Consider the following 26,301-nt stretch of genomic DNA (forward strand, 5'->3'; position numbering starts at 1 on the left):
AAATCTTGGAGACCATCTAAAAACCTATAACTCAATATCATTTGAGTAAAGGCTGAAATCTTGTTTGGAATATTAAATGAAGTATGAGTTGTGGGAGGTTGTCATACATTATTGCTCTTGGTTTCATAAAGAAGAATGAATTTTATTGAGTTCTCATATTGAGATTACAAGAGTCCTAAAGGGTCTATTTGGCCACTTCAAAAATCAATTTTCATATCCTAAACTAAGTTTTCCTTGATCCTATGATCGTCAACCTAAGCCAAATTAGTTTGTATGTTGTTTGTTTGGTACTAGTCTTAAGATAGGTTAAGTTTTCATCTTGTTTGTCTAACTGATAAATTTGGGGGTTCAACGGGTTCAAATCAAAACCAGTTGGCAATGAGTGGAGAGGCCCAAGAGCCTATAAAGAGAGAGACAAGGCAATGAGTGTCTGACGTGGGACTAAACTTAATACGTCCTCGCACGTGTAGGCCGGATTGAGTCAAAACACGTGAAGATATGAACTGGGTGACATGGAGGAGGGAAATACCCGCTTTCATAGCATGATAAATTTGGGGATCCAACTCAACCAATTGGCAATGAGTGGAGAGGCCCATGAGCTTATAAGGAGATAGACAAGGCAATGGTGTCCGATGTGGGACTAAACTTAACATTAACACTGATGCAAGTCTTTTCTTATATCATAAATAAATCAAAATTGCACAAGATAAACATCTAAAAAAAATTAGCACACAAATTTCGATAGTTTCCTGGCCACATGAACTCGTGGCATCCAAAAACACATTCGACGTCACGTGACTGTAAAGGATTAAATTCTAAGATCTAAAACCATTGAAGTTTAATTTTAAATTCAAGAGATCGGTAGCCATCCATTTTCAACACCTTGGATCTAGCTCAAATCCCCCTCCTCCCCCCCCCCCCCCCCCCCATTTTTTATTTTTGAGTGTAAGTATTTCCATGAAATTTAGAAGTCTCTTGTGTTGGATTACCAATGTGGTAATCAGGTTGGCTCAAAGACAATTAGTAAGATTTGCAATCTTACCACATTAGTAAGGCTAGTCAAACTAAAAGAAATGGGGTAAAAAAAAAAAAATTTAAAGAGAGGGAGATCCATGTGAAAACTGTTAGAGAGTCAAATGAGTAAGGATGGAAAGTGGAATCTCAAGTATTTAATGAGATTTAGCTTACCTAAAATTCACTTTGGATGTGCTATCTTCATCTCCCATCAATAGTTGGTGAAACAAACACTTAATCATCTAGATAGCTTTGGACAATATATACCGTTTCACAAACATAGTGAAGTTTATATAGAAATAACATAGAATCCTTAATAAAAATTAAATCCAAATAATCTTATTTAATCAAATCAAATCAATTTTTTCTAAAGATAATGTCTATCTTAATTTTCATAAGAATGTGATTTGATGTATCACAATACACTTTATTACAATGCTTTCTGTCTGATACTCTAGCTCTAGAGTTATTTAGACAAGATAGTCAATGCGAATAGGCCATCACAATAAATCATCAAAGATTCAAGATGACTTATACCAAATTTTGAAAATCTCGACTAAGAATATGAAAACTCAACTTCAATCTATTGGATTTTTTATGGAAGGTGAATCAATTGGATTTGAATTTTTAATACAAAATTATTATTTTTTATTGATTTACGCATTGGTAATCTTATAGAAAAATATGATGTTTAAATTGAGCTTCTACTATAATCCCACCTTCTAGCAAAAATAATAATTCTTATTTAAATAATATATTAAATCGAAGAGCTATGTTAATTCGATGTAACAAAACATATGTGGTCTGTACACAGCAGACGTGGCAAGGGCACACAATCATAGATCTTTTTCTTCGGAATACACAAGGAAAAAAGATCAACGGTTCTATGCCTTTGCCATGTCAATCACGTACAAATTACATATGTTTTGCCGGATCGAGTTATCATTAGTCTAAATCAAATTCAATGGTAATTTGTTCAAGCGAGACAAGATACCATGTTTTAAAAGCATTATCTTGCTTGAAAACATTAAGAAGGATAAACATGATCTAAAATTAGGCCAACATGAGACGTGTTTGTTGGAAACTTAGGGTGTCGGCTCACTAAAACTTGTCCCCGTTTCCATGGTTAGTATGATCTAGTAACATTTATTTTGGGACCTTATGACCCACAAGCCATTCAATCACACTGTTGATAATATGGGATTAGACCTAAATAGACTGTCAAATCAATTAACTCAAACCCAACACGATATGATAGGGGCAGGGTGGGGCGCGGGTATTGTGGCTCAATTTTTTTTTTTTGTGGTAATTTAAACACCCCTTACATTTTAGAGATTATTTGGGACATTCCTATATCTTTTATGTTTATGACAAAGGTTTGGAAACATTTCATTTATACGATGATATTAGCATGTTATCATTAAATAAAGAAAATCTATTACAATACATACCCACTAGGGGTGTGGCGAGATGGTAAGACACTCGTAGGACTTGCCCCTGATCATGTGTTCGAACCTCCAAAAGCCTCCTGACCCACTTGGCAAAAGGGTTGTGTGGGTCCCAAAGCCTAGTATACGATATTAGGTCATAAAAGGTTGATCCATGGAATCATGCATGTTGGGCGTCTAAGATTTGTATGAGTGACAAATTTCCAATAAGGAATTCATGATCGGAGAATATTCAAGATTATAGGGAAGTAGAACAACTAAATATTCAAAACATTCCCAAGTGTTTTCTAAAAAAAAAAAAAAAATTTATTTCATATAATAAATTATTTTTTGGGCATATGTCTATAAATGTTTATAAAACTATATTTCTTAGAAAAAATTTCTCCAAATATTTAATAGATTGTAAGGGATAGTTATGGTTTTAGCTCACTAAAATTTTAATTTGACTCGTCCAACTCGACTCCCAAACTTTCAATAGGAAAATGCTTACATAGATGAGCATTTTTTTGTAATTAAAAAAAGAAAATATTTAGATGGAACTGTAATATGAGAAAGTTACAAGTTTGCTTTTTAAAATTTCTCTAAAAAGTTTGTTATTATTCTTCTAAATATATATTCTGGCACAACTAATTGGGCCCAATAATCCTACAATGTTCAGGTACAATCTTTTCAATGATCGGCTATGGGTCAACTACGAAAAATTATCAAATTTAGTAACTTTAAGTCACTATTAAATTTGAACATTTATAATTAGTAAATAAAAGTATTTGGGTGTCCCACAATGGACTTTCAGGGTGAGTGACATAAAAAAGAAAACAGCAAATTCAAGCTTCCCATGAGATGTTAGCCTCAATGGACTTCGCATCACTCCAAATAATATTGAGAATTTAGGAGTCATTGTAACCTAACCCACTCCAGGATTATTGTAAGAAAATACCTTTAACACTTCTTACAAACATAGTGATAAAACTCTATGATTTTATGAAAATATCATGATTAATAGTTGTCGATTAAATTATAATTTATTTTTTTTTCAAAAAATCATGATTAATATTGATTTAATCGATAACATTTTGAAAAAAAGAAAAAAAATCATATATTATTTTTATTTTTAGTATATGAAATAAATATTTTTTTTATTTTCAATATTTTTTTTTAATTTATCCTATATTTTCCAAATTTTATTGACTTTTTCGGAAGTTTTCTGGTGTCGAATTATTTTTATTTCCGAATGATGAACACATTCGATTGGGCTTGGGCTTGGGCTTGAGTAGGGTGGTTTAAATATCGGGTTGGGCTTGTGTTGGATACCAATCCAATCCAGTCCAATTATACCAGATTACAAGAACAATGACAGATGGGACTTGGGGGGGGCGGGGGGGAGGGGAACGGACAATTACTCTGACGAATTTGCCCTTGAAATGCCAAGATACGGCCCAGTATTTCTCTCTTTTCTGAACACGTTTACTCCATGCAAACACGTGTCATCAAGCACAAACAATTGAACTCTTTCATGACCACCCCAGACACACAAAAGAGAGAAGAGAGACTAGGGGGAGAGAGAGAGAGAGAGAGATGTGGAAACAAGGGTTGTCCTCCAACTCAAAGAGATGGTTTGGGCGTGGTTACAACAAGGTGACTAGTTTTCTAAGTAGAGAAGACCCTAATAAAAGTAGAAACTTCCCAGTTTTAGAGGGTGACCCTATAGCACAAGAGTATACACCAAGCTTCAGTAAAAATCCATCAGTACTACTCCATCCAGAAGAAGATGAAGGAGTTTAAGATCTATAGATGGAACCCATATCTGCCCCATCTCCAATCTTATTTTTTCAATCTCACCACCTGTGGTCCAATGGTTAGTTAATTACCAAAATACCCTCCATGCAAAATTATTTATTTTTTAAAACTCTTATTATTAGTTATAAAAAAAAAAAAAAAAAAAAAAAAAAACTTGTGTGGATAGGTGTTAGATGCACTAATGAAGATAAAGGATGAAGATGATTCCACCTCGACTTTCAGAAGGTCATGTAGGGAAGGTGTGTGTGGGTCGTGTGCCATGAACATTGATGGAACCAATACGGTTGCATGCCTTAGGCCCATTGACACCCATACAGCTAAACCCACTACTATAGTTCAATTCCTCTCCCTCACATGTTTGTAGTCAATGACCTTGTTGTCGATCTCACCAATTTCTATAAACAACACAAGTAAGAAGTAATATGCTTTCTTAACACTATCTATGTGTGTTACTTTTATGTATTCAAGTCTTTTGTTTGGACTTTAGTTTAAGACTGGGCAAAACTGATTATTAAATGGTAGATATGTTATTTTACCGTACTTTTTTTTTTTCCCTCTCTTAATGGTATTTTCGTAAATATCAATAAAATCTTAAATTTTTTTATTAAAAAGGAGAGGTCTTGAGTTCAAACCCCTAATAGATCACCCATAGGGATTTATCCATGCTTAACTATGTGCGATTTGTGAGATATTGCACGTACCCAAGGGATTTGAACGAGATATGGTGCTCTAAGAGGTCAGTTACCTCGTTCCTAATAGTCGAGCTTATGGATCCAAAACCCTTCATAAAAGAAGAAGAAGAAGATCGTCTATGGTTGATTTTGATTGCTTATGTGGTGCGTTTATCTTTTTATTGTTTGCTTGTTGGTTTCTGATATCTCTTCTTTAATAAAATTGTATCTATAAAAAACCAAGGCAATGATATTACCACCACTTTATTTAATTTATTTTTTATTATTTTTTATTGTAAAAAAGGGTGTCTAGGCCAGTTTGCACAAACCAATTAATCCCTCCTCCCCAAACAAGGCTTTTAACCATACAGTCATTGGCCACAGATATTAGCAATCGGTGAGAGTCGAACTTGAGATCACTTGGGGGAACAAATCCCTTGATAGTTTATTTATTTTGACTGGTACGATATTACCACACATTTATTATAAGTATACACCATGAGTGATTTTATTATAAAATTACACCATAAGGGAATGGATGGTTGAGTCACAAATCCCCATTTTATATGGTGTAACTTTATAATAAAATAACTTATAATGTATTCCATATTATAATGGCGTGGTAGAATCACAGTAAAAAAAGAAAAGAAAAAGAATTGTACAATAGATTAACGAGAAAATTATTTAATGAACACTGATGAAAGGATTTCTTTCTAAATACCCCATAACTTTTTGGGTGATAAATAGATAGTCCAATTAGTCACTTAAGAAAAAATGTTTAAAAAGCCCGTGGTCCTGAAGCCCTACTGGGCCCAAAAATGGGGATCCAAGCCTGGGTTTGGGTTTTGGAAGACTGGCAAGTTACAATTCCAACATGAATTCTGACCTCCATTCCACTTAATCCAAAATCATGAATTTTATTCTTATCATTCCATTATGTCCAAAGTCAAGTTTCATGTCATTGAGAGAGTTTAAATCTTTCGTTGTCTTCATCCAAAATCTCTCTCTCTCTCTCTCTCTTTGAACTCTCCACTTAAATATTTATTCGAACTTAGTTGTAATTGGCCTTTGTTGGACATGCCTAAACTATCTCAGAAGACTATCAGTGTATATATCACCTATTGGAGCTACTCCTATTAATGCAACTTTCGATATTTTTATCCCTACTCATTAACATTAACCACAGCTAGAAATTTCTTTCTTAGAGACATTGTAAATGCCATATCAAACATTGTAAAGTATCTTGAGTAATGGTATTACTGAGAGCATCATATGTGCCCTTCTCCCTATTACAACTAATTCAATATTTATAATGGTACGTCAATTTTGCTCTTAAGAATCTAATAACATCTCGAGTATGGCTTCAAAAACATGGTCGATATCACACAAAAAAAAAAATTGGTAAATGTCTTGGGAAAGGATTTATGCATATGTCTCCTTCATTCTTGTATAACTGTTATCAGCGGCAACCATGAGTGTATTTGTAACGAACAAGATATATATATATATATATAGGGTCCCGTTCGCCACCCTTAGTTTTACCACACACTTTAACAAACGCGTTTTGTCTTACATGGGTTAGAAGTTTCGGAATGAGCTGATTTTTGGTGAGGATGATCTCTATGGTGAGGAGATCATCGTCACCAAAAATCAGCTCATTCCAAAACTTCTAACCCCATCAAAATTGATTTACAAAAAATAGACGGTCCACGATTTTTCAACGTGTAAACATGGGGCTAAACATTTCGGAATGGGCTGATTTTTGGGGAGGATGATCTTCTAATCATAGAGATCATCCTCACCAAAAATCAGCCCATTCCAAAACTTCTAACCCATGTAGGACAAAAAACATTTGTTAAAGTGATATATATATATATATATATATATATATATATATATATATGGATCAGGTTCAAACGACAACCATATAGACAACCATATAGACAACGCGTTTTGTCTTATATGGGCAAAAATGTTTGGAATGGGCTGATTTTTTGTGAGGATGATCTCTATGGTGAGGGGATCATCCTGGCAAAAAATCAGCCCATTCCAAAACTTCTAGACCGTCCGATTTTTGTTGAAAAATTATAGACCGTCCAATTTTTGTAAATCAATTTTGATGGGGTTAGAAGTTTTGGAATTTGATGATTTTTTGCCAGGATGATTCTCTCATCACAGAGATCATCCTCACAAAAAATCAGCCCATTCCAAACATTTTTGCCCATATAAGACAAACACGTTGTCTATATGTGTGTCGCAATGTGTGTTGCAGGAACCCGACCCTATATATATATATATATATATATATATAGGGAAATGTTCAGCACCCTAAGTTTTACCACACACTTTAACAAATGTGTTTTGTCCTACATGGGTTAGAAGTTTTGGAATGAGCTAATTTTTGGTGAGGATGATCTCTATGATTAGAAGATCATCCTCCCCAAAAATCAGCCCATTCCGAAATGTTTAACCCCATGTTTACACGTTGAAAAATCGTGGACCGTCCATTTTTTGTAAATCAATTTTGATGGGGTTATAAGTTTTGGAATGAGCTGATTTTTGGTGAGGATGATCTTCTCATCATAGAGATCATCCTCACCAAAAATCAGCTCATTCCAAAACTTCTAACCCATGTAAGACAAAACGCGTTTGTTAAAGTGTGTGGTAAAACTTAGGGTGCTGAACGGGACCCATATATATATATATATATATATATATATATTTTGAGGTTCATATAGCCAAATTAATGTGATATAGGTTAATTGAACCTTGGCTTAAGACAACGAAGGTTCCCAAGGACGGTCGAGAATTCAGGCAGTCTTGTGCAGACCGAAAGAAGCTAGAGATGGATTATATGAGTGTATATTGTGTGCTTGCTGCACTACTTCCTGCCCTTCCTATTGGTGGAATCCTGAGGAATTCCTTGGACCAGCTGCATTGCTACAAACTTACCGATGGATGGCAGACAGGTAACTTTTTGAGCTTACACACATAAAAGGGCATTATTTACACATTGCAATTAATTCGACTTTGAGGTCGTGGCGGATTCAAATCCATCTTATCTTCCAATAATAAAAAGCTGGGAATTGTTTGATGATCTTAAAGGAAATCTTCTATAATTTTGCATTCAAGGGATTATTATTTTTATTTATTTTTTATTTGGCCCGTCATTGTTAACTAAGTTAGACATTTTATCTTTTCTTGGTTTCATCCAATTATTGATTAATTTTAGACGATGATGATGACGACGACGACGGTGCAACTCTATTTTGCAGCCACGACAAATTTGCGGAGGAGAGGTTGCAAGCTCTAACAGAAGACGAACGGAAACTATATAGGTGTAGGACCATAAAGAACTGCACAGCCACCTGCCCCAAGAGCCTCAACCAAGCCAGAGCAATTAGCAAGATGAGGGCAAGGCACTTGCTCTAGTGTTCGTAGATTACATTAGTATCAACTAGACTACTGGCACCCATATTATATATATGCCACATAACTTATTAGACCAAAGAATGATAGTTAATGAGTGTGGTGGTTGTGTTACTGTGTTTATTTAGTGGACCTACACAAGGTGAGAATGTCATTATGTGCCCCATTAGATCATTTTTGGCTTATAAATCAAGCTGACATTATATTCATTTATTTGTACTCAGCAATCTAAAGATAAAGTGGAGAAGAAATTAAATGCAAAGCAGTTTTTTTCTATTCGCTTTAAAAGCAACAATTTCGTTATTTTCTTTGATGTCTAGCTTTTTTCTTTTTCTTTTTTAAATTAAAAAGCCATGGATACTCTGCTTTTTAAAAGTGGCAGATAAATTTGTTGTTTTATTTGTTTTAGGGCTGCAACTTGGTCGGGTTGTACGTTCAATCTGATAGATGGTTTAACAACCCGAGGTTATATAATATATATAAATATCTTTATATTAATTATATATTTTAATTAATTTTTAAAGTATTTTATAATTAATTTTCATTTAAGATATATATAAAATGTGCTAACTAATCCACTACAAAACTATCTATTCGTAATAACCCGAACTCAATTTAAGTTTAGAAGTTAGTTCTAGTATTTGAGTTGAGTCTCGGTCTACCTCAGAATCATAAACCTGTCCAACCTGTCAGGTTCAAGAGCGGATTTATCGTGGGACAATCCCACACAAGAATTTCTGAAACTTTGAAGGAGCAACTTAAAATTTAAATGGTTTTAGGATCTTTAAAGACTTTGTCCCCCTCTCCTTCTAAGAATTTTTTAAACTTTGAAGGGGTCATGCATAAGTTAAAATTTCTTCAAATCTTTGAAGGACTTTGCCCCTAATATTTTTTGTAAACTTTGAAGGAACTACTTAATATCATCAACAAATTTGCATCTTCACAAAATATTTTTAAATTTTAAAGGAGTTAATGTAATTTATAATTTTTTAAATTGACAATGTTGCACGTTAGAATTTTGCCCCCACGAAGACAAAATCGTGATTCTGCCCATTAGGTTGTAGCCCCATTTGTTGCAAAGCGAGGAAATCATTAATACATTTAGTCTAATTATAGTAATTTCCCCACTACATTATAATTGTTTACAATCGGGACTTATAAAAATTCTAGGTTTCCTCTCTGAAACACAAAATTTTCGTATTTATTTTTATTCCAAATATCTATAATTGAGTTTCATTGGATTCAAGGCTCCGCTCCCAAACCCCTTCATAAGGGATTATCTTTGCAAATCCCTAGGACTCTAAAAAGTAGGGTATTTGATGAATTATCATACCAGATACAATCTTAATTCAATACATTTAACCCAACACCCAAAAAAATATAATTTTCTTATGTAGGAAAATTTTTTTATAAATTTTTATGTGCATTTAAAAAATAATGAAACATAAGATGCTATAGTTTGAGTTGTGTTGGACTGACATTGAAATTGACATCATTTCATATATTAATCATAAATATTTTTTATTGATGAAATGCATTTATGGTTCTATACATATATCTTAAGGAATAATGTGTGAAATAATATCAATTTTAATGTCACTTCAGCATTTTTCTAATAATTTTCATCTCAACTTCGTCAATAGATTCTTATTGGTAAATATCTCACGTTAAAAATAAATAAATTTGATCAATCTTTTATTTTTTATTTAAGGACATTCACTATAAAATTAGATTTACTAGTTGCCCCTCATAAATTAGGGGGTATTTAGTGGAATAAGTAATTTTAGGGTGCATAAAGAGATTTTCCCTTTAAATGAGGTCTACACAGTCTTGACACTTGAACCCCAAGATACCGCCCACCCTTCACCGTTTCTTAAACCCTGTTTGCAGTTTGGACTCCCCAAAACCCCCTCATCTATATGTGGAAACCAAACGATGATTTTCTTTGCAAAAATCCATTCTAAGACGTTTAAATGAGGTGGTTTCGCTCTAAAATTCAAATCTTGAGAAGCCCATTAAGATTTTGTTCTCAAAAATCATGCCTATCCCTCGTTTCCTCATGTTCACCTTCGAAAATCGCTCAAGGGCCTCTCTGAATCTTCTTCAGGGGTGAGTTCAACTCTTTAACTACTTTTTTCTTCTATCTTTTTCCTCCTTGTGAAGCCAATTGAATTGGTTTAAAAAAAAAAAAAAAAAAAATCTTTTTGGCTCCAATTCTTAAGTTTTATTTATTTATTTTACAGGAAATCTTTGATTTTTTTTTTTATTTTTTTTTTCCTTTCTATAAATTATAATTTGCATAATAGATAAGTTTGTGATCACTTGAGGAGCTCTAAGTCAAATTTGACTTGCAAGAATGGGGATAGTGAGAACTTAGGCACTACTAGATGAACACATTGCCCTCAAATGCCAACAATCTTGATTTTTATTTAAATATAAGCATTCTGAAGTTCTAATTTGCGTAATATATGAGATTGTGATCACTTTAGGTACTTTAAATCAATTTTGATGTGTAAGGTCTGTTTGGGTATGTTTATCACAACAATGGGGAATAGAGAGAACTTATACATTACTAGATGGACAAATTGCCCTCATATGGAAAAGCGGTCTCATATGAAAGTGTCATAAATTCCTATTTAAGGGTTAATGAAGTGATCAAGGATTTATGTTTGAAAAGAATGTAGAATGCCCTTCAAGGTTTGATTGTTTCATTTGACAAGTTAAATGAATGGATTCTCAATTCAAACTTTTGGATATCTTTAGGTGTGTACGTCAAAGAGGTTTGCCTTTTCCATTTGCGTTCCTTTTCACCATTTCTTCACGGGCTTTTGGTAGGATCTTTCAGAAGGAGAGGAAATTGTGGATTAGATATTAATTAGAATTTGCTAACAAACTTGGGGCATCTCCTTATTTGAGGAAACTATGATTAAACCAAGGATATTGTAGGCCGTATCAAGGTTGTACTCCAGAGTTCTATCATGAAGGTCGAGGTGGTAATATGCCTGCGTTGACTTATGCACTTCCGGGTGTGTTTATTCTGGCTCCTCTAGTTAGGGGTCATGTCCTCTAGAGATTTTCTCTTCAACAATCTTTTTCTATGTTACATTAATATGGGTATGAGTGATAGAGTCCGATAAGTATGGAATGGTCATATTGACAAATCCCTAGGAATAAGATTTGTGGATTCGACATTTATTTTATTGGATTGGGAACCTCCATCACTTTTCTCATATGCGTTAAAAAATTGGCATTACATTTGCTTAGGAAAAGGTATTCTTGAGAAATCAATTTTCTTGAGAGAAGGTTTTTTAAGCAACAAGTATGGAAATGTTCTTGGTCTTTAATGGAATCTTACAAAAAAAAACTAAAAAAATTCATTTTATTTTTGGAATTTTGGTTGGCAATAGTGGAAATATTTTTTACTATGGACAATATCATTGCTCGAGATATCGTCATTTATTTATTTTTTCTTTGCAAAGCTAGTGGTGAGTTTGTTATTCATTTGTTGATTCTCTGTGATTTTACCCATGCTAGTTGAACACATTTCATCTTGTTGTTTAACCTTTATTGTACTTCTGAAACTTTATTTCATTTCTTTTTAAAGGATAGCAGGCCATGACTTTGAGTTGGAGGGAAAGGATTTTTTGGAGTTGACCCCTTTTGTTGTTTGTTGGGGTATGGAACGAAAGGAATAGCCAGTTTTTTTTATGGATCTGAACACTTGATCCAAGAATTTATAATACCAATCATTGGATTAATATCTTTTTGATGAAAAGTTTTTAGGCATTTAAAGTGAGTTTTCTTTGAAGAGTTGCTCTTTAGGTGGAAGTCGGTCTGTCAAGTCTATGTCTGAGTTGTAGTGTGTCTTCTTTTTTCCTTGTTTCTCTTTCTCTTTCTTTTCTTTGTATTTCTTTGCCTCCTCTAGAGTGGTCTGCTCGACCTCCATTGCTCTTTCCCTATGTTTTTCTAATAATATTTATATGTCCATAGAAAGGGACTCTCTTCCTTTGTTACCACAAACAAACTACTTGTCTGTGTAAAGTGTGGTTACGGCTACTAAGAAAAGTGTGTTTCAATGCTTACAAGTGAGGTGGCTCTGATTCATGCCTAAAACCAAGATGATGGTTGTTCCGGTGTTGTTGCACTGATCAACGAGGAGTTGGAGTTGGAGATTAAGAAGAGGGAATGAGAGAGTTTTGATCCAAAGAGTATTTGTCGGATGAAACAAATTTTTTCCCTTATATCTTGCCCCATCATGGCCTTTTAGAAGCTGTAGGGGCAGGGAAAGATGATAATGCCCCCTTGTCAAAGCTGGCCTTTTTTTTTTCACTGTGTGATCTCCAGGCAAGGTTCTAAACTTTGATTTGGCCCTGAAATGAAGAGCACTCCAATCATATTGACATAAGATTCTTTGACAGACTGAAAATCTGAGAAACCAAATTTACAATTGTTAAATATAATGCCATTCAGTAAATAAATTCATAAACATAATTGACTATCAAATTAACTAACAAAACTAAAATTTCTAGTTTAGTGTGGAAATAAAGGAAATGGGGGGTTTTTCTATTTCTACTTTAAAACACTTCCCAGCTGTTTTAAAGTTTTGTTCATATATGGTTAGTTCACCGAAATATTATAGATATGTTTGACTTCTCTAAACCTAAATTTGGCTAAGTTCTTCAAAATTCTGCTAATTCTAATACTATACTACTGAGGACCGTATATTCTGCTCTATGCTATGGCATACCTAATAGGTTGCACCTTTTCGATAAGGTGATCTAAGCAAAGATGATGCCTTTAAATGAGCTCAGCTGAAAGATCTCTCTGTTGTTGATTGACACTCATCTCATGGCTTCCTAACCTTTAACAAATTTAATCCCCACACTGCAAGTGGCCTTCACTTAGGTTACTGCCTGTGGCGGTACTTATTTGGAAATCTGCACGGCGCCTACTTTGTGTGCATGTCTGCACTATGTGTAACAATATATATCAACTTTTGGTCAAGTGACTAAGATCATACCCACATTTATGCACATACACTCATCCATTCTACAAAAAGAGCGTTGAGCATGTTATTCTCTGAAGTTTTGTTAGACATTTATGGTGTTACTATTTCAAGACCCATCTAAATATTCTGCCCTAGCTCTCTTTCAAAGTTGGCACATTAAAGTTTGCTCTACTAAAAATACAATCCAATGGTTGTTAACCCATTTTGCCGTTTGTTGGGGTATTTGGAACAATAGGGGTTTTGAAGTGAAAGAACACTCCTTGCATGAAATCATTTTGAAGATATTGGGGCTGATTTTTGCTTGGAAATTTTTTTTAAAAGGAATTTTGAGGATTTTTTTATTTTTTATTTTAAGGATTTTATGTTTAGTTGAGATTTATTATGTTCTGCATGAGATTTTTGTAATTGCTTTCTCAGTTTTTTCTGTTTGCCTGTTGTATCTGGGTGGTCTTGGCTTCCTCATTTTCTTTCTTTCTTATTTTAATAAAATCTTCAGCTTTACCTATAAAAAAAACCATATAAAAAGTATTCTTGTTTAGTACCACCGAAGAAATCAACTAGCATGGAAGCATAAAATGAATGGCATTAAGATCGAAAGAAAGGTCAAAACATAAGATAAACTTAGTGCATAATGCACTAGGTCTAGAAAAGGAAGATATTTGTCCATGCTCATACTGACCAACTAGCTATTGTTGTAGGTTAGGCTTCTCTAGAAGATTTCAGTTTCGTAGCTACACCGGAGCGCCGAAATACAATAAGAAGAGGCTAGATGGTCAAACTCTGTTACCTGAAAGACCGTTGAATTCTCACTCGCGGTTGCGGTCATGGAGTTCTTATATTCTTGTATGCTACCCCAACTCTTCCTTATACTTATTTGTATTGAAGTTCTTTATGTCCTCTCTTTTATGTACCTCTTTTTGGAGAAATTAGTGGATTTCTTTTGGGTGGGTTAACTAATAGATATTTAATCTTGCGTTCTTGTGTCTGGGTTTTAATTATATGTCAAATACTTGGCAGCCTGCTGGTGTACTGGTGGTTGTTGGGGCTGGCATATTTTTGCATTATAATGATGAAAGGAGAGCAGTTTTAAAAGGTGCGTTATCTATGTGCTACAACTTTGACTTGCACGTGGTTGAAGGTGGGAAGTATGTGATTGAATTATGTCACCTTGTTGGATTCTACCTTTACATTGAATTTATATTTATTTATGGGGAAGGTTATTGGCTGACGAATTTTACAAGGCTCTGTGTGACTCACATGGAGATTTGTCTAGGGATTGTTTTTGGTGAAGTTGATCTCCATCCTCACAAAAAATCAGCTAGTTCTGAGTGTTCTATCCTATTACAAGTGGATTACAAGTTGAAATAATTTGGATCGTCCATTTCTTTGAGCAACAATAGGTAGGGTTAAGTTTCAGAATGAGTTGATTTTTGTAAGAATAATATCCAAGGTGTGAAGATCATGCTCACCATAATCCAGTCTTCAACTCATCTCGATGTGGGCCATCAAGATCTGTGTAAAAAGCTATGTTTGGAAAGTCGTCTACAAATCCCCCTTAGTATGTCAATTTTAACCCTAGGTGTCTTTCTTTTTATGAACTATTTTTTTTTTCTTCTAATAATGTCAATTTTAATAATGGCACTTGAGGGTCATATTTTTTTGCTGTGAATCCTAAGATAATTTATTTTTATCGGTAAAACTAGATTGAACTAAATAAAGAATAAAACCCCACAAGGATCAAGACAGAAGAGAGAGTTTCTCACAAGAATAGACCACCCACTAAAAGAAAATAACTAACTAAACAAGAAAGATGACCACACTCAGGATACTATCTCTTTCTAGTTGAACACCAAGTCTTCAAAGTGAGTGCCTCTCATATCTTGGGTAATTGTGTTAACCAACCAACTACTCCAAAAGACCGATCTATTGGAGAGGGGGAGAACTATGAATATAAGAGTTTCACAAGACTTAACTGGGGTATGATACACCCGTGAGTGGATAAAAATACATTCAACGCACCCCCCCACACCCCCCCCCCCCCGCTCCCCTCCCCTCCCCTCTTCCTCTTCCTCTCCCCCCTCACCCAAAAGGGTGGAAAAAATTGAACCCGTGACCTATACGAACCTAACGCTCTCGTACCATGTTAACCAACCAACTACTCCAAAAGACCGATCTGTTGGAGAGGAGGATAACTATGAATATAAGAGGATTACAGGGCTTAACTGGGGTATGATACACCTGAGAGTAGAGGAAAATATGCACTCAACAAATTGTGGTCTCATAGAACATTTTGGTGTTCACCTTCAAAATAATATCTTCCATGACCATTTCTTTAGCTTCAAAAATATGGTTGTTTTGCTCCTTTCAAAGACATCAACATATCATGTATGAGGAAAGATTCCAAAGAAAGCTGCTTCAAGAGAGGAGAAAGCCTTGGTGTACCACGTTATGATTAGATCAGAAATATCTATGGGCACTACCCATATTGTGACAAAGAATCGAAAGGAGTCCTCCCACACTGCAATAGAAGTAGGCCAATATGAGGAGGTGGTCCACCATGTCTTCACTGTACTTACATAGGATGCATTTATTAGAAATAGACAACCTTTTTTACCCCAAATAATCAATCATGGTACTGCCATCCACATGAAAAAGTAACCTTGTAGGCAAGGACAAATCCAAGATTTTTTTATAGTGGTGGCAAACTATAGTTGCCTGATAAGGTTGAAGAACATGAAGATGAGTGGTTTTGAGATGAAAATTCAAGGGTGTTTTGTTAGAGGTTGTAGATAATGACATTTAGGTCATTTCTTAGTAGTCTATGAGAAAGGACCTAAGTCAAGGGGCAAGTCATCAGTGGGGTTGGGGGCAACTACCAAATATTAACCAAATAGAAGGGTTCTAATAAACCCAAAAAATTGAGTGGGATGGGGGGCAACTACCAAATGTTTGTGGGGGCAAACTCAAAATATATCAAATTCTGAAGAGGATAATGAAGTTTTTTTTTTAAATGTTGGGGGAGCAAGTGCTCTCATTGCCCCCAGTTTAAATCTACCCCTGCTTGTAGGGGATAGCTTGCTTTCACATAGTTTTGACCAAGAAATCTAATAATCTCTGACAACTATATCGAATCATGAAAGAAACACTTCAAAATAGAGCCATTGGATGATCATTTCCAAAATCTCGAATATCCTCCCCATCTCCAATGTTATTGCTATAGCAAAAAATCCATTAGAAACCCAATTGCAGTGATCTCCCAGTGATTAATATTCTTTATCATATTCAACTTCCATTAGATGTCTTTCCCTTCCTTGGTCATGCAATCACTGAAAAGGACACCCTTTATTCTTGCAAGGACATGGGGGGGAGGCGACAAAAAGAAGACCATCTCCACCTTGAACATCTTCCCAAAACTTAGAGTTTCTCCACATCCCACCTTGAAAGAGATGTCATCCATGAATGGTCTTTCAATTTGAATATGCTTTTCCCATATCTTAAGAGGACAATGGGTTTCTAGAGTATCATCTCAAATGTTGTTCGCCGTATTTGTCAACGAGAAATTTTCTCCAAAAGTTGTCTTTCCTTTTCTAACCTCCAACCAAATTATCTTCAGCTACGATGACTTCCTTTCTCATACTTCCAAAGAAGTTAAAGAATGTCATCCAAATTCCTTACAGCCCAAACTTCTTCAATCGTTTGCTCTCCAATTGGTACCGCTTTAGTTTCTTGAAGAATAATGAGATCATTTTTCATATTTTTTCCAAGCACCTAACATTATGCCTTCTATCTTGGTCGCTCATGTCTAGTAGAGATTTAATCTTCATGGTGATCAAGCATATCTTTATTTGCCCTTAGATCATCCTTGTCATCCTTGGCACAGTTGGAGTTGCCTCCTTTTGAATTGTTAGTGACCTTTTAGTAAAGGTTAATAAAATGTGTAACTACTCCAACTTTCCCTTCCCAGGGAATCCCTAATGTGGTGGCTGCTGGAATAACCTTCTTTTGCACCTAATTTGTAGTTGCAAATCACTAAAGCTCACCAAATTTGTCATTTTTATACCATTATTTGGAACCGCACTCCACGGCTGCATTGTTGCACTAAATAACACCACCTCTTCTATCTATTGTCAAAGGTTGTACTTAGGCTCCACCTACGCACTTGTTCAGTGCCAGACCATCTATGCACCTAGGCACCACCTCTTTAATCTGAGTCTAAAGAACCTGTATTTTGGTCATTTTTTAGTAGTCCATCATTGAAGATAATGGTATGAGGGTTATGCCTAAATCCTCCTATCTTAGTGGTTCACTCAATGGAAGGATATTTATCATTATTTTTTGCTCTTTTCCCTTCATTTTGCACAATCTTTACTACAACATTAAAAGATTGAAACATTATTTTTTGTTGCTTAAGACATGCCTAAGCCTTGGGGCCCCACCTCCTAGGCCCCACTTAGCACTTTAATAACCTTGTCCACCCCCTCACTAGTGACTTACTTGCCATTTTGAGATTTGGAACCGAAATAGGATTGTGTTTGTATATGACAACAAATTTGGTGAATTTGGGATCACTAAATCCTTGTACAAAAGAGGAGACGAGTTAATTGATTGCCTAGGAAGGAGATATTTTTTTTTTTGCCATCTCTATCACATCCTTTGAGTAGATTGCAATGCCATTCCCCCATCCCCTTCTTGGGCAATTTTGTGTCTCACCTCAAGTTTGTGACCTCCTCTAATAATGATAGATTTGATTTAACGATTCTTATTTTTCTGTTCCTATGTCAAAATGTTGTTTAGTCTCATCAAATATCGACCTTATTTGGCTCCTCATTGCTCCCAAACGAGATTTGCCCCTTCTGGAAGATAGGTATGGAGATTCTGCAATTCAGTTGTTTGAATCCTTCTCTGCCCTTAGCCGAGCATTAGGCTCACCCAAAGATTTCCTGAAGGCATCACTTTCTCTTCATCTAGATCCAATCGTTTCCACTTGAGTATAAGAGTTTGATGGGAGGAGGAACTCTTGTGGTTTCTAACTCTAAGTTTGATGTCTTTAGAAATGGATTGCTTCCCTTGTTGTTTTCATGAATTCCCCCCCCCCCCTCGAAATTTGTTTACAGAACTGCCTCTGCTTCCTCTTCTTGACACCACGCGCTTAGGCCTCAGATGCGACATCTCCACCCTACATCCACTTGTGATAACGATCATGATTCGTCTATGAGCTACATCTTATATAGGTTGTTATGTTTGCCTAACTCGTTCTTGCTAGTTGTTTTACCCTTTTTATTTACCTTATCCTCCCTCTCTTTTTATGACATATTCCTTATGGTGCAAGTTAGGGCTTCCTTCTTTTTGAAATGCACAATCTCCACCAACTGATCAACACCCATCTTTGGTGCCTCTCTCAATTGAACATGCAAACCCTAGCCATCAGAGAATATAATAAATGACTACGACAGAACACATGGAAAACTAAAGCATTAAACCACGCTTATTTGTGTTCTTGAAGTCTTTTCGTAAGAACACACCTTTCTTTTCAAGATGGATCTCTGTTTTTTGATAATTATTACTTCCAATATTGCAAGGATCCATAGGTATTCTTAGAAGATTGACTCCTCATGGTCCCTAGGTTGTGGATCAAGGGTCAAGATTGGTGTATTGTGCATGGTTATGTCAGTGAGAAGACAAAATTATGTATGTACGTGACAAAATAAAATTTATATATATCTATATTAAAATTAGCATATTTATTATTATAAGGACGTATCTTGACAACATCAAGCCAAATGGAACTTGTAATAGCAGTAATGTTACATTTATCTTGAAGCCAAAGGATTGCTAACTGAAGGTGGCCTTAATGACATTTTTCATTGGAGAAGGTTGACATTATAAACAGGATAAGCAACCACTGCCTTAGCTTTGAAATTCACAGGATTTGCTTTCTGAGTAGGAATTGTTCTGGTTTCCTATAACGGAGAAGACCAATTCTAGTCACATCAAACTATTTTTGGATTTTATTACATTACTTACTTCCACATTGAAAGTCATTGTGTACGCCAAGCATGGTGACCACTCCAATATTCTAGATGCTAGAAGAAGGGATCCTCATGCTTGTTAAACAGTTAACACTCAAGAAAAATAGAACCATGAGTGGACACCGAACACATACTCTTTTGAGGAGTTGAACATGAGTGGACACCGAACGCATACTCTTTAGAAACACGTGAATCTTGTCCAAGAAGACTCATTTTGGTCTTTGTGAACTGGGATTATGGACAAAACAGACACACATGATAATTCTAGAATGGATAAGAACGAAGTAGTAGGGGGTACGCCACCTAAAAGTCCTTAAATAGTTATCCTATTAATGAGGTAGCACTTGTAACTATGAATTTTCCCGAATAAATCTTGGGAACCATAATTCCAAAAGCTTGTTCCTCATCAACCCGAGGCATGGTAATTTTACTTTTTTGGAGTACAAGGATGGCTAGTTTGATATTCAAATCTTATTTTCGTTTTAAGAGTATTATTCATGTATAGGTAATTTCTGAGCTTACCTCAAACAATTCAGACTACAGCTTCAATGGTGAGTCCTCCTCCACCGAGTTGAGGCACCAGTGTGGTACTTGCCTAACATTCTCTGACGCCCAAGTTAGAACAAAATTCTGGTCAGTTGTAGAGAATAATGGCTAAAACAATAATCCTCTTTGCCTAGAAGTCATTTTCTCCATGCTCTCCCCGTTTTATAGAATAACCTCTTTTCTTAGTCATCTTCTTAGCTATGTCACTATTTTCCTTACTTAGGGATTTTTGGGGTTATCCTCTTCCCAAATCTTAAGGTTAGCTAACGGGAAGTACTCATAAATTGTTTAGGATAGAAGTCACATTGAATCTAGACCCTACACGTGTCGAAATCTGAAAAGGATTTCATGACTGGGTAGGGTAGCTTTCAACACAACAGTAGAGCATATCTGAGTGTCTACTCTTCCACATATTTGAAAGAGTAGAATAGAGCAGAGTTTTGGGATGAGCTTTCCCACTTTTCGAGTTGGAAATTGAGAGAATATCCTGAGAATCCAGGAGGGATTGAGTGTGTCAATCACGTTCTTTCTTAAGTTAATAACTTCCAATTTGATGGGTACTTTCTGTCAGGTAGCCTTAAGATTTGATAATAGAATAAACCTGAATCCCCTCAAGTAAGGAAATGGGTGACATGGCTAAGAGGGTGGTTAAGGAAAGACGTTAGTTTACAAAATACGATGGGGGAGGAGAGAGTCATGGAGGAAAGGATTTGGGGGGAAGGAGGATTATTTTTTTAGCTATTATTCTCGACAATCGATTGAAATTTTATTTTAACTTCGGCGTCAGAGAGTATTTAACATGTACCACACCGGTGCCCTAGCTCGATGGAGGATAAAAATGGTTCACGATTGAAGCTACAATATGAGTTGTTTGGGGTAAGCTTAGAAATTACCCTTACAATTTCTAAAAGGAAAGGCTTGGTGATTCCTCCCTTGGTAACTCCAATTTTCTTTTGAGTACGATTGCAACTACTTTGGAAATTAAATCCTTTATTCAAATCTTAAATCCCTCACACTAGCATCAACTTAGGTTGGACTGTCATATACAAGGTTATACGATGGTGGCCATGGTGGTGGGATTCATACTTGGGTAGTAACTATGACACACTCTTATGTTGGTGTTCGACATGGGTATGGTGTATCAAACATGACACCTTCGAGAATTCCAACATACCAACATGAAAAATAAAATATTTTCATACACGTTAAAGCTATCCAATTATATTATTATAAATTCATTTATAATAGGCTAGACTGTGCCCGGTTTGGGTCCCAAAGGAGCTTCTCACTTGAATAAGAACAAACAACTTCTGTTGCTTCGCAACCGTTGTCATACATGCTCCCCGCACAGCTTTGGTAAAAGATGGGATGTTGACAATAAAGCTATCCAATAATACTACTTTAAATTTATTTATAATATTGAACTACTTTAATATTTGTTTTTGTTGACTCCCTAAGTTGGTGTATGATGGAACACACCAGCTTTCTTAGAATTCAATTTATATTTGAAAAAAAAAAATTCAAATAAAGGGTTATACTGCTTTTCATGATTGTCATGTCTGGATGTGTCTAATGTTGTCATGGATAATTCCACTACCATTTTCCTGTGGATTTCAAATTCCTTGGAATATGAATTTTCATGCAAGCAAACAGACCCTTAAAGTGCCATTTCATTGCTATGTAGCTTCTTTAAATTCAAAAGATAGATCCAAGTAACTCAACGAATATATTACTTAAAAGTTATACATAAATTCTCTCCTTTTCCAAAAGATATCTATTAAAGTAGATGTGCATAGTGATGAATGTTTTCCTTATCACCCTTGAGCATTTCTATTTTCAATTGCATGGAAGGTGAATCAATTTGTAAGCTTGGTGTTTCTCAGAGTGAGTTGTGTTTAATTCTTGTCTTGCTATGCTGGATCAGGCCAAGGTACTGAGCGTGAACAAAATAACTTCAATGGTCCCAAAATTGGAGGCCCGTTCACTCTTGTTGATACTGAAAATCGTGTGGTTACTGAACGCGTTATTCGAGGAAATTGGATACTCCTCTACTTTGGATATACTTCTTCTCCCGATGTCAGTCCAGAGGAAGTTCAGAAAATTGCCGAGGCCATTGACATACTAGGTCTGCTGCATCTGCATTTTGTGGTTTTTATTTTTGAGATTCTTTAAATTCAGAATCTCTCTTATTTTTTTGTTCCTGCTAATTTTTTATGCTAGTAGAGGTTCTGATTTTTTTTATTTTATTGCTTTCCTTGGAACAAGAGTCCAAATATAATCTGAAAATAGTACCAGTTTTCGTTACCATTGATCCTCATCGGGATTCGCCTTCACAACTTCGGGCTTACCTTAAAGGTCAGTGATTCCCTCGTGAGGTACCAGATTCTCCCTATATTACAAACAGCGAATTTTCCTCAATCTCTCCCTCTCCATTGATATCTTTTGTCTCAAACTGCAGAATTTGACCCAAGAATAGTTGGATTAACAGGACCGATTACTGCTATAAGACAGATGGCTCAGGAGTATCGTGTTTATTTTAGGAAGGTTGAAGAAGATGGAGATGATTATCTTGTTGAGTCTTCCCACACCATGTAAGACCCTATTCATTTATTTACTTTATTCGAGGTTTAACCTAAACAAGGTTTGTTGCTTTGATCGATTCATATCATTAAAAGCCATCCTGATAATAAAAAAACAAAAAACAGGTACCTGTTGAACCCAAACATGGAAATAGTGAGATGTTTTGGCATAGAGTACGATGCAGATCAACTCTCGAAAGATATAGTCAAGGAGATGAACCGAACGTCCAAATAATAAAAAAACACACTTGTCGTTTTACGACATTTGGTAAGGCCCATTCATTCCTCAGTGCACTCACTAACAATTTCTTTATTTATACATTTTGATGATGTTCCTTGCTGTTTTTCAAATGGTCACACATGATAATACAATATTTTTTTTTTCCTTTTAATTAGATGGGTAAGGAATTGATTTTTTTTTTTGCATTCAATTCAGTTAAAACACTGCAAAAATAGAAATGCAATATAATGATTTCAGAGGAATCTTAAACCTTATAATAACCCTCTCGGCCAATGTTTTCAGACATGGGCGTGAGGTGAGCCAATGCCTCGGAGAATAAGTTGTAACCCTCACATGCATGGAATTTTTAAACAAATAGTATAACATATATAAATAATTTATATTAACATAAAAAATTAGGTTGATACCTTTTTTAAATGCGTTGGATAAAAGTTAATATTAGTTTTTTGGTATTTTGGAGAGATTATTTGATCAACTTGAGATTTATAAAAAAAAAAATATTGAACTTGCATAAAGTAACCTTTCAGTGTATAGAAATTTGAATGATTTGGAAAAAAAGAAAGAAGAACAAGAAAGAAACAGTTAATGGGCCAAAGTTTACGTAATTGGCCATTTCATCTATAAACCAAATTTATGCAAGGGACAGTATTGTTTTGGTACAAGTCTTGAGTTCAATCCCATATTTATTTTTGAAGTTCTGATTCTATTGACTTTCGCCGTAGAATTACTGATCCAGTTAAAAACAGTCTATCAGCAACACCAAGTTAGCTCTTATAATTTGCCTTCTAGAAGAAATAACCTTTGACATACTTGCAACCGTAGTCTCTCCTAAGGTCAATAAATTTACCAAATTGGAGGCTAGTTTCCAAGTTGGTTAAGTCAGATGATTACAAATACTTGGGTTTAGAAAGATCTTTTAACCCAATAACAAAAGACATGGCTTTGGACAGTGGAATGGAGGAACAAGATTCATTTTGCCAACCCCAAATCTTTGGAATAAGATGATGAGGATGACAACAGGTTTAGGTTAGACAACTGTACCTAATGATTCTGTGAGTATAGATTTTTGCTGTTAAGGAAAATTGGTGCAGGTTGACGAGCCAATGGCACAACGCCACATTTATTGAAATAGAGAGCGTGATTGGCTTGGTGGAGACAAAAATTGTAGGATAATTTCTTCATGGTATAAGTACTTGGGATTTCGCCTTGAACTCTGTAGATGTGCTGTCATGGCATTGGCCTGTCATGCAACATTGCAATGGGTTTTGAATGTCTTCACTTGTAGCATAATCTCCCACGCACCAATTGTATTACTGGTTTTCTACAAAATCGACCTATAGGAAAATATAACTAAACTAAACAACTCAAATGCTTCAATTGTTTGATTCAAAATTAATCCTATTGATCCTTGGGATTACTCTATGATGTAGAACATGTGATGTTAAGACTCTAGAAACAATTATATATATATATATATATATATATATATATATAATAAATATAGGGCTTTTTGGTTTTTAATCTTTGTTCAATGCGTTTTAGATTAGAGTCCTGTGGCTGGCCATGCAGAATTATTTTTTTAACCTAATCGAAGCCATGAATACTAGAGGGCTGAACTGTCATTTGGTCCAATGTGGCAGTCCAGATGGCCAAATGAGGCTTCGGTCCAGATGGCCAAATGAGGCTTCGGTCCAGATGTTGTATGGTTCTGTAAATATGTACAACACCTTCCATAACTCATTTTGTTTTCGTGTTGCAATAGAAATTCGTTACTCTATCACATATATATCAAGGGGGACATTCAAGGACCATATACAAAACCAAATATTGTGTCAAACATTTTTCAATATATGGATTAGAAGTTTCAGAATGGACTGATTTTTTGTGACGGTGATCTCTATGGTGAGGGGATCATCCTCGTCAAAAATCACTCCATTTTGAAACTTCTAACCCATATATTGAAAAATGTTTGGTACAATATTTGATTTTGTATATGGCCTTTGAATAGGGCAGTCAATGGGTCAGATAATATCCATCTACCTGACTCATCCGACCCGAATAAATAGGATATGGGCAAGGATTTTTCACTTGATTAAAAATTTGGGTAATATTACCAGATACTCATTTATCCAAAAGTTTTGTAGGGTTGGGTAGGAATATACGTCAGATCCTACCTATATAACTGAGTTCAAAATTATAATTTCATATTCTATATATAAATAATTAGGGTTTTATCATATAATTTTTGTTATTAAAGTATATAAAAAAAATTAGGTGGGTAAAAAATTTGAGTGACCCAATAATCGGGTATGGTTAACCACCTAAAATTTGGGTTGGGTGTGGGCATGTGTGTTTCAAATCAGATGTGCAATCGGTAGAGGCCTTACGATGTCAGCCCTACCCTTGAACCTGACCCATATTTCAAATTGGAAACAATTTTTCATTATCTAGAAATATGGAAATGGATTTTTTGTTTAATTAAGATAATTGATCTTCTTAACAATAAAGTCAACAATTAATTCATTTTTAGGAACCGAGGGCCTATCATAGACAATAGCGTTGTCAATGGGTGGGTCTGGGCCAGGCTTCGTTGAGCTGTAACCCGACCCCTCTGTACTGTTGTCTGGCCTATACTTCCTAGTCTTAATAAGAATGATATGGTGTATCACATTAGATCTTATAAGAATGCATCATAACTAATACTGTGAACATAAATACCAACTTTCTACACGTCCACAGACGTTCTACAAGAAGAATCGGGATCTTATGCAATCATGGTCACACCTCAATACATGCCTGGTAAGTCATAATCCAAGGGATTAATGTTCAAAATGTTTCATTTTTAAAATTTCCTTGAGTTGTAGCTTACAATGGCATGTATTGGGTGTGGGAATCCTCCAGTTGCATGCATTAATGTCCAAAATATGTCGTTTTTAAAATTTCCTTGAATTATGACTTACGATGGCATGTATTGGGGTGTGGGAATCGTCCAGTTGCATATGATTTGGACTCTTCCTAGAATTAGATTAAGAGTTGTGCTGAAGTGACATTAAAACCAACATTGATTCACACATTGCTGACATGGAGATGCATTTAGAATCATAGATGCTTTTCACTTGTATCTTGATGAAAAACACCTATGACTCCATACACATCATTGTGTGAATCGATGTAAATTTTGATGTCACCTCAGCAAATTCTTAGAATAATATCAAATTAACTAAACTTGAAGGTGGCATGTGCAAACTCATATGCACCAAAGGGACTTAGATGTAATTAAAACTTGATAAAAGGATTTGTAAATATTACACAATAAAAATAAAAAAAAGATATTTGTAATTTTGAAAATTAAATAAATTATTTCTTTTTTTTTTTTAGGTGATCTTGAAGTTGGATTCTAAGAGAGTTGAACCTAAGACATGGGAACACTTATAAGTTGGCATCTTCAACCTACCTATTTCTCTAGGGTTGTATGTTATAATTTTATTAAATTTTGATTAAAATGATTTTGATTATATTTACTTAAAAAGGTAAAAGTG

The 26,301-nt window shown here is 35.1% G+C and overlaps 2 protein-coding genes across 4 annotated transcripts; both read left to right on the forward strand.

Moving 5' to 3' along the window:
• The first annotated feature begins 4,031 nt into the window (after positions 1–4,031).
• Positions 4,032–9,665, forward strand: LOC147409576 (uncharacterized). Its single transcript, XM_086430299.1, has 3 exons — positions 4,032–4,097; positions 7,688–7,899; positions 8,163–9,665. The coding sequence occupies exons 2-3, from the start codon at positions 7,776–7,778 to the stop codon at positions 8,360–8,362; spliced, it is 324 nt and encodes a 107-aa protein (XP_086286425.1). The 5' UTR covers positions 4,032–4,097; positions 7,688–7,775; the 3' UTR covers positions 8,363–9,665.
• A 521-nt stretch (positions 9,666–10,186) lies between these two features.
• HCC2 (Thioredoxin superfamily protein) lies at positions 10,187–24,228 on the forward strand. 3 transcript variants are annotated; one of them, XM_086430312.1, is made up of 8 exons: positions 10,188–10,468; positions 14,066–14,210; positions 14,385–14,460; positions 21,867–22,067; positions 22,208–22,297; positions 22,401–22,533; positions 22,648–22,789; positions 23,854–24,228. In XM_086430312.1, the coding sequence occupies exons 1-7, from the start codon at positions 10,398–10,400 to the stop codon at positions 22,754–22,756; spliced, it is 825 nt and encodes a 274-aa protein (XP_086286438.1). In that variant the 5' UTR covers positions 10,188–10,397; the 3' UTR covers positions 22,757–22,789; positions 23,854–24,228. The 3 variants fall into 3 exon arrangements, with proteins under 3 accessions (XP_086286441.1, XP_086286438.1, XP_086286434.1); XM_086430315.1 differs by lacking the exon at positions 23,854–24,228 and having other exon boundaries at positions 10,187–10,468; positions 22,431–22,533; positions 22,648–22,937; XM_086430308.1 differs by lacking the exon at positions 23,854–24,228 and having other exon boundaries at positions 22,648–22,937.
• Positions 24,229–26,301: the final 2,073 nt, after the last annotated feature.

This window comes from Akebia trifoliata, chromosome 2 (assembly GCF_017979445.1).
Source record: "Akebia trifoliata isolate Shusen 1 chromosome 2, ASM1797944v1, whole genome shotgun sequence".
In the NCBI taxonomy this organism is placed as follows: Eukaryota; Viridiplantae; Streptophyta; class Magnoliopsida; order Ranunculales; family Lardizabalaceae; genus Akebia; species Akebia trifoliata.

Excerpts from the sequence above, each read along its gene's own strand:
- LOC147409576 (XM_086430299.1), top strand. The coding sequence starts at position 7,776 with ATGGATTATATGAGTGTATATTGTGTGCTTGCTGCACTACTTCCTGCC. Across the intron at positions 7,900-8,162 it reads TACCGATGGATGGCAGACAG|ACGATGATGATGACGACGAC; the intron begins GTAACTTTTTGA and ends GATTAATTTTAG.
- HCC2 (XM_086430312.1), top strand. The coding sequence starts at position 10,398 with ATGCCTATCCCTCGTTTCCTCATGTTCACCTTCGAAAATCGCTCAAGG. Across the intron at positions 22,298-22,400 it reads ACTTCGGGCTTACCTTAAAG|AATTTGACCCAAGAATAGTT; the intron begins GTCAGTGATTCC and ends CTCAAACTGCAG. Across the intron at positions 22,534-22,647 it reads GTTGAGTCTTCCCACACCAT|GTACCTGTTGAACCCAAACA; the intron begins GTAAGACCCTAT and ends AACAAAAAACAG.